General features: G+C 41.1%; 1 protein-coding gene across 2 annotated transcripts in view; it reads left to right on the top strand.

The window, feature by feature from the left end:
* The window catches only part of pde1ca (phosphodiesterase 1C, calmodulin-dependent a), a 111,197-nt gene that overhangs the window by 185 nt on the left and 101,708 nt on the right, over positions 1-9,304 (top strand). For both annotated transcript variants that reach the window (XM_090189768.1, XM_021620554.3), the window contains exons 1-2: positions 1-750; positions 3,731-3,757. The exon at positions 1-750 is cut by the window's left edge. In XM_090189768.1, the coding sequence (XP_090045894.1) occupies positions 620-750; positions 3,731-3,757 (158 nt within the window). In that variant the 5' untranslated portion in view covers positions 1-619. The remainder of the gene's footprint in view (positions 751-3,730; positions 3,758-9,304) is intronic.

The following is a 9,304-nucleotide window of genomic DNA, read 5'->3' as shown; positions in this document are numbered from 1 at the left end:
AGATATGAATGATAGTCATAGCGGTGGCGTTAGCGGTGGAAGCGGCTGCTCTCTGATACTCTGCGCGACGACAGCAGCAGCCCGGTAATCCTCCCCCTCCGCTCTCTCCTCCCCCTCTCCCCTCCATGGGGCGGAGTGTGTTTGTGGACCCCCCCGCCTTCACCCTTCCGCCTCCTGAGCTGCACGCGCTCAGTGAGCACCTGAGAGGAGAGGAGCTGCTGGTGACTAAACCAGAGCACACACAGATCACAGCCAGGGGGCCCCTGACGCAGCTCCACCACTAGCCCCAGCTCCCCTGATGCAGCTTCACCACTAGCCCCAGCTCCCCTGACGCAGCTGCACTGCTAGCCCTAGCTATCCTCAACAGGACCTGATACAGAACAGGACAGGAGGATGAGGAGGGAAGAGAAGGATGAGGAACAGACTCCAGCTGTCACACTGCTGACAGAGATGGGATAGGGATCTGTATAGACAGAGGATTAAGGAACGGGGATAGCGAGATAGAGGACCACTCTGAAGCAGCACAACGCTCTGAATAAACTTCCACTTTTCCATCCTCTGATTGCGCTGCTGAAGTGGGCTGGCTCTGCGGACTTTAGACTTTAGACTTTAGACTTTCATGTCCTTTCGCCTGGTTAATATCTTAGACATGGAATCACCAACCAAGGAGATAGAGGATTTTGAGAGTAACTCTCTGAAGTTTCTGCAGCCAGACCAGATTGAGAAGATATGGCTGAGGCTGAGAGGACTGTGAGTAACCTTTTCTGTTTTTATTATTCTCACTGTTTGCCATTGTGTTTTTGAGTTTGCTTGACTTTGAGTGTACTGCAGCCTAGATGACCAATCCTGTCAATTTGGTCATTTTTTGGGGGGGGGCTCATTTTCAAACACATTGAAAGTTAATTAAGAGTTAATGGTTGTAATGCCTTTAAAACCTCTGTGAAAGTTCCGTGGAGAACATGTTTACAGAGGAATGTGTAATCAATACCACTCATGCAACATCAGCCTGTTTTTTCATTTGATGGTTTCAACAAAATTCATTATGTTTTGATGCTCGATGTGCATATTTTTTTTTGCATTTGAGTTTATTATGAATTTAAAAGCTCTTGATGACCAGAAAATGTATAGGAATGACAGATGTTTTTTACATTACTCTACACCGGCTTTGCTCTTCTGTTTTTCTATACATATTATCAGAGGGTATATTTTATAAGGATTTGCCTTATCGAATGAGCCAGAAGGAAAGTACATGCGTAATCAGGTTAATGTAGCAGAAAGGAGCAAACATCCAGGGACCCAGTGGCTACAGAATACAACCAGGCAGTCAACACTGACACACAGGCAGCCAGGCAGTCAACACTGACACACAGGCAGCCAGGCAGTCAACACAATTACACACAGCTAACGGTTAGCCACTCATGATTACTAATTGGCTGTCTGTGTTTTTCTGACCGTTTTCCCCTCTACATCGAAGCTTCACATAGATAGAGATAAAGAGGGGGAAAGATGTTACATTTTAGGATGAAGAAAAGGGATGAGGAAAGTGTTTCCAATGACGTGGAAATAACCCCCGAAGACACACATTTGATCCCCGCACATTGTGTGTTAATGAAAGCACACGTGTTTGTGCATAGTGTACGGATAGGTTTGTGCTTGTGTGTGTACATTTCCAACGTTCAGTATATGAACTCAAGTCAGTAGAAACAAACACATTGTTGTCTGCCCCTGTGTGTCATCAAAGAGTATGGATGGTCTCAGCTGTGATCCTGTCGCTCAGGCTGCCGTCCCTGATGTCCATCAGTGTTGCCTAATCTTCTGTCATTATGAGTGACAACATCACCCCAATAGACCCTCAATATAGAATTACGAGATCAGGGGCTGTACGTTTTAAGCGTCTCAGTGTAGGAGTGCTGATTTAGGATCAGTTTAGCCTTTTAGAACAAGATTACAAGACCTGATCCTAGATCAGCACTGCTCCTCTGAGATGCTTGATGCCTACGGCCCCAGCCCTGACCCTAGACCATAGATATACTATACTAGAAACCTCTCCATCATAAACAGACAATTTGCCCAGGCAACAACCATTTGTCCTGGTCCTAATCTCAGGGACCATCCGTCTCGTCTTGTCTGGTCATCATTCCTCACAGATGACATTGATTGACTGTTACGACGTCAACATGAGCCTGTCCTCTCTCTCTCTCTCTCACTCTCTCTCTATATATATATTTATATATATCTCTCTATTTATATCTCTCTTTCTATCTCTCTCGATCTATCTCTCTCAATATCTCTCTATCTCACACACACAAAAGGCAGGCGATCAGGAAGAGAAGGGGAATGTGGTTTAATGTCTATATGCCCTATAAACCCTCTCTCTCATTGCTTTTACTGTGGCTTTACGGTGCCCTGGATAGCGTTTTGGGAGATGAGTCTAACTGGTGACTGACCACAGACTTACAGACATTGAAGTTGAGGCCTAATTCATCTGTAATTTGCTTTAGGAGAGTTGTATGAATTTCACCACAATCCAGGTGGGTTCATATATGAACGGTTGAGACGTAAAATGTGTTGTGGTTATGTGTGTATGGAGGAAAAGATAATTGTATGGTGATTGAACCCTTCCTAGCATATTAATAGTAATGCCAACAAACCTTAATATGTTGACACCACAAGGTCACAGCCTGCAGTCAGCTGCACACCGAAGAGCCAGGGGTCTATGGGGCTAAGAACAGACAAACTGATCAGCTGAACATGACCCAGGCCAGATCATGTAACCCGGGTGTCTGGACCAGAGAATACATTGTGTTTCTGTGGTCTGTGTTTAGTTTTTTGGTCATTGTATCCATGATCTTATCTGTCCCATACACTTCCTGACTGTGACTGAGAGAGAACAGAGATATAAAAGAGAGAGGGAGAGATAAACAGAATGAGAGAGAGGACTGTTGATAATACTCCCCTGAGAATTGTTCACCGTGTGTTTAGGTATAGACCATGTCAAAGAACAGAAACATGCATTTGATATTTTTTCTGTTTTCTCATTTCCTTTCCATCATTTTTTCAGTTTTCTTTCCTTATATGGTCTTATCAAACGTCTGAATTTGCTACTAGAGAATCTGTCACCCGACTGTCACCCTTTCAAGTGTCGGAGTGCTTGTGCAAAAACGATCCATTCAACAATAATTCTTTATCAATCAAATCACTTTCTGAACTGCACATTTGCCTGTCTCTACGAATGTGGATGATAATCAGCCCCAAAGCGAAGCCAACAACACTGTTGACTGTCTGGCATGCAGGATGGTGTTGCCTTTAGATTAAAGGGATCATCCGCTATAAATGTACCAAATGCACTTAGACCAACATCATCTCGATACGGACTGAGTCTATAGAGGTTAAAATAGGATGAAAACCCAGAGGACATAGGGCGCATCCCAAACGGTACCCTATTTCCTAATATGGTGCACTACTGTTGACCAGATCTCTTTGGGCCCTGGTCAAAATTAGTGTACTATAAAGCGAATAACATGCGATTTCACACATCCATAATCTTTTTCAAGTTCATTCCAAGCATGTAGATTAATGATGTAATGTATGACATCAGTCCTCCACCTACGGTATAGAATTACAATTATATGGATCCATATATTGGATGGATTGATTCTTCTGGAAATTGCAATAGAACATGGAGAATGATGCCATAAACATTAATGGTGTACTTGTTTTTCTTACACAGAAGGAAATACAAGAAGACGTCACAAAGGTAAGCCTCAGACCAGGACTGGATCAGTTACTGGTTACCTACAAGTTGGACCCAGCTTCAAATAAACACTCCCATAAGCATGCATACTACACTTGTCAACTATGAAAAATAATAAAAAGCCCCCAAAAATCCCATTCACGTCTATTATTCCATTTCTACATCATTTTTGTATTACATGTGGTATTGTAGTATATCCTCCGACTCTTTATGTGAAACCCATTATTATTGTACAGGTCTGAGAAAACTGTGTGTGGTCTGGGAAAGCTGTGTGTGTGTGTGTGTGTGTGTGTGTGTGTGTATGTGTGTGTGTGTGTGTGTGTGTGTGTGTGTGTGTGTGGAATTAATGATGTCATCGGGAAGCTTATATCTGGCTGCTATTCAACTTTCATCCCTCTTGAACTATTGTCTCTCGCTCTATTCTCTCTCTTGTCTATCTTGTCTCTCTCTCTCTCTTGTTCCTCTTTCTCTCTTGTCACCCTCTCTTGTCTCTCTCTGTCTTTTCTCTCTCTCTCTCCTGTCTCTCTCTTGTCTCTCTCTCTCTCTCTCCTGTCTCTCTCTCTCTTGTCTCTCTCTCTCTCTCTTGTCTATCTTGTCTCTTCTCTCTCTTGTCTCTTTCTCTCTTGTCACTCTTGTCTCTCTTGTCCCTCTCTCGTCTCTCTTGTCTCTCTCTCTCCCTTGTCTCTAATGTCTCTCTCTTGTCTCTCTCTCTCTTGTCCCTCTCTCTCTTGTTTCTCGTCTCTCTCTTGTCTCTCTCGTCTCTCTCTTTCTTGTCTCTATTGTTTCTCTTGTCTCTCTCTCTCTTGTCTCTCTTGTTTCTCTTGTCTCTCTCTTGTCTCTCTCGTCTCTCTCCCTCTTGTCTCTATTGTTTCTCTTGTCTCTCTCTTGTATCTCGTCTCTCTCTCTTGTCTCTCTCTCTCTCTCTCTTGTTTCTCTTGTCTCTCTTGTATCTCTTGTCTCTCTTGTCTCGCTCTTGTCTCTTTCTTGTCTCTCTTGTCTCTTTCTTGTCTCTCTTGTCTCTCTTGTCTCTCTCTCTCTTGTCTCTCTTGTTTCTCTTGTCTCTCTCTTGTATCTCTTGTATCTTTCTTGTCTCTTTCTTGTCTCTCTTTTGTCTCTTTCTTGTCTCTCTTGTCTCTCTTGTCTCTCTCTCTCTTGTCTCTCTTGTTTCTCTTGTCTCTCTCTTGTATCTCTTGTCTCTCTTGTTTCTCTTGTCTCTCTCTTGTATCTCTTGTCTCTCTTCTCTCTCTTGTCTCTCTTGTCTCTCTCTTGTCTCTTTCATGTCTCTTTTGTATATCTTGTCTCTTTTGTCTATCTCTCTCTTGCCACTCTTGTCTCTCTCATCTCTCTCTTGTGTCTCCATTATCTCTCTCTCTCTTCTGTCTCTCTTGTCTTTCTTTCTCTTGTCTCCCTCTCTCTTGTCTCTCTATTGTCTCGCTCTCTTGTCTCACTTGTCTCTCTAATCTCTCTTGTCTCTCCTGTCTCTCTTCATTCTTTCTCTCTCTCTCTTTTTCTCTATTTTCTCTCTCTTTTCTCACTCTCTCTTTTCTCTCTTCTCTCTCTCGTCTCTCTCGTCTCTCTTGTCTCTCTCTCTTCTCTCTCTTGTTTCTCTTTCTCACATACACACCCACGTTTGTTTTACTATCCTTGTGGGGAACAAACAATTGATTCCCATTCAAAATCCTATTTTCCCTAACCCCTAACCTAACCCTTAACCCTAACCCTAACCCTAACCCTAACCTCTAACCCTAAACCTAACCCCTAACACCTAACCCTAATTCTAACCATAACCCTAATTGTAACCCTAACCCTAAACCTAACCCCTAAGCCCAAAATAGCCTTTTTCTTTGTGGGGACCCGGGAAAATGTTTTACTATCCTTGTAAGGACTTCTGCCCCCCCTGTCCACCCACACACACACACAAACCAAGCTTGTACAAAATTGGGAAGGAAGACAGCCAAAACTATCCCTGATACAGCCCAGAGACCAAACAAACCTAACAGAGGAAGTGCATTGACCACATGTCTGTCCAGCTCTGCCAGAGGTCTGACAGTGGAACATAAACACCATGTAGCTTTCTCATCCTCAGTGGATATCTTTGTTTCTCTCTGTCTCTCTGCCTGCTTGGTGTTTTTGTTGTGTTTCTGTTTGTTTGTTCTTAGTCCCCATAGACCCCTGGCTCTTAGGTTTGTAGCATAGTAAGGTCACTAAGGTTTGTTGGCGTTACAATTAACATGCTAGGAAATGTTCAATCACCATACAATTACATTTTCCTCCATTGTAAAACCTAGCTGTACTACTTATTTCTGTGAGGGTGAGGGGGATTTATAGCATTTAGAACAATATTATTTGTATCTCTGAAATGAAACCATCGTAAAAAACACACTAATCTCTTCCATAATTTCTTGAAACAATATAAGCTAATTTTCTAGTATTTCTGAAAGTGAATAGATAAGGTTTTGGAATGAAACTTCAAATGTTAACAAATTGTAAAAAAAATATATATATTTTTAAAAAATATATAGTTGTTGCAAAAGTATTCACCCCTTTTGTTTAGTCAAACCTAAATTAGTTCAGGAGTAAAAGTTGGCTTAACAATTCAAATAATAAGTTACATGATTTTTAAATGACTACCCCCTTCCTCTGTCCCCCATAGATACAACATCTGTAAGGTCCCTCAGTCAAACATTGAATTTCAAGCAGATCCAAATACAAAGACCCGGGAGCTTTTCAACGCCTCATAAAGAAGGGCAGTGATTGGTAGATGAGTAACATTAACAAATCAGACATTGCATATCTCTTTAAGCTTGGTCAAGTTAATAACTATGCTGTGGAGGATGTATTAAACCACCCAGACACAACAAAGATACAGTCGTCCTTCTGAACTGAGCTGTAGGACAGGAAGGAAACTGCTCAGGGATGTTACCATGAGGCCATTGGTCATTTTAAAACAGCTACAGAGATCAATGGCTGTGATGTTAGAAAACTGAGGATGGGATCAACAACATTGAAGTTACTCCACAATAATGACATAAATGACAGAGTGAAAAGAAGGATACAAACATACATAATCAAAATATTTCAAAACATGTATCCTGTTTGCAACAAGGCACTAAAGTAATACTGCTAGAAAAACACGGCAAAGGAACACACTTTTAGGCCTAAATGCAAAGCCTTATGTACAACACATCACTCAATAACTGCCTCCGTATTTTCAAGCATGCTGGTGGCTGCATCATGGTATGGGTATGCTTGACACCAGAAAAGACGATTTTCAGGATAATAAGAAACAAGATGGAGCTAAACATAGGCAAACTCCTAGAAGAAAACCTGCTTCAGTCTGCTTTACATCAGACACTGTGATTCACTTTTCAGAAGGACAATAACGTACAACACAAGGCCAAATCTAAGCTGGAGTTGCTTACCAAGAAGACAGGGAATGTTCCTGAGTGGTCAAGTTAGTTTTGACTTAAATATGCTTGAAAATGTATTGCAAGACTTGAACATTTCTGTCTGGCCATGATCCCCTACACCTTGACAAAGCTTGAAGAATTTTTTAAATAATAAATGGGCAAATATTGTACAATCCAGGTGTGCAATGCTCTTATAGACTTAACCTGTCTACGATACTGGTTCCCAATTGGGAATCAACCCTCCCACGTTCAGCTGAAACGGTGGCGCATGGAACGCAAAAATATTCTTAAAAATATTTAACCTCCACACATTAACAAGTCCAATAGCTCAAATGAAAGATAAACACCTTGTTCATCTAGCCAGCAAGTCAGATTTCTAAAATGTTTTACGGCGAAAACATAGCACATATATATGTAAAACCACCACCAGACACAGCTCATTTGAATAGCCAAAACATGCAATCAACAAACGCAGGATTAAAAAATAAATCGCTCACTAACCTTTTGAAAATCTTCATCAGATTACAGTAATATGACATGTTACACAGTACATATTTTTTTTTTCAATAATATGCCATTTATATCCATAAATGTCCATTTACAGTAAGTTCACGTTCAGAAATTACTCAAAAATGCCCGCAGGAAATCTATGTAGCGCGGCAAGATAACGTAAATAGACATCATAAACTTTGACTAAATATACATGTTCTACATATAGTTAGAAAGATACACTGCTTCTTTATGCAACCGCTGTGTTAGATTTATTTTTAACTTTACAGAAATCGCACACTATTCCATATGCTGAGACAGCGCTCAGTTCCAAGCTACATTTCTACGTAATGTTGGAGTCAACAGAAACACAGATTTAAGCATAAATATTCCCTTACCTTCGATGGTCTTCGTTCAGAATGTTCTGGAAGGCTTCATACTTACCCAATACATCGTTTGGTTTCAAGTCTTGCGTCTTTGTATTAGCTACTGCTAATAACATCAGCTGAAATGCACCCAAAACGTCCTCTGGTCCGGAAAAGTTGCGCATCAAAACTTCAAAATTACATATTATATGTCGACTAAACAGGTCAAACTAAGTGCAGAAGCAAGCTTTATGATGTTTTAGACACGCAAAACAAACTTCAATTCAATCGGCCATCGTCTGCCCTTCTCCTGAGTGCTGGAACAAAGGAATGGCTGTGACCAATTCGCGCCCATACGCACAGCCTATTCTCTCGTGGCACGCACTAATTTCACTCCCATAGGGTCAATTCTCGCCGATTTGAACGATTCAAAGCTCTACTGAAAGAGGACATCTAGCGGAAGAGATAGAAGTGTCCCCAGAATCATAACTGGTTGGGAAGGGTGGGGGCCATGACGTCAAAGTTGCTCCAACTTTCATGGCCACAAAAACTAGTTTGGAAGAATGCCTGCCCTGTGAGTTCTGCTATACTTACAGACATAATTCCAACGGTTTTAGAATCTTTAGAGTGTTTTCTATCCAATAATAATTTTTATTTGCATATATTAGCAATTTTTGACAGATTTTTTTTCCAGTTTACTAGGGGTACCCAATCTCTCCAAAGGGGGCGTATGTCTGCCATATCCTTAACAGGTTTTAACCAAAGAAGAATCACATCTGTAATCTCTGCTAAATGTGTTTCAAACATTTATTGACTCAGTTAGGTGAATATTTATCTAATCAAGGTATATTAGTGTTTGATTTTTCATTAATAAAAAAAACTCACTTTTAAACTCATTTTAATCCCACTTTCTAATTTCACAAAATGTGAAAAAATTCAGGGGGGGGGGCGAATACTTATAATACCCACTGTAGATAGATTGTGGTTTAATGTCAATGTCTCTATCAGTCGGCACTTGGCTGTTTCATTATACACAATAAGCACCATAAATAGGGTCGCTCACACTTTCTCTCTCACATTCAGAGTGTCACTCTTCACATTCCTCCTGTGCCCAAACACTCCGGAAGAGGTGCCAGAAGATAACTAGAATGAGAAGCTAAACTTGTCTATCAACACTGAATACTTTCTGTGACTCTGCGATTCAGTTAAAACAGGAACAGTTGACTAAGGCTACAGCAAACCCTGCTTGCACCTTGGCCATATGCATCATCACCCTAATGACATTA

The sequence above is a fragment of the Oncorhynchus mykiss genome, chromosome 11 (genome assembly GCF_057628025.1).
Source record: "Oncorhynchus mykiss isolate SJ-2025 chromosome 11, ASM5762802v1, whole genome shotgun sequence".
In the NCBI taxonomy this organism is placed as follows: Eukaryota; Metazoa; Chordata; class Actinopteri; order Salmoniformes; family Salmonidae; genus Oncorhynchus; species Oncorhynchus mykiss.
Note: the sequence above shows the minus strand (reverse complement) of the source record. Positions and strands in the feature narration are given on the sequence as shown.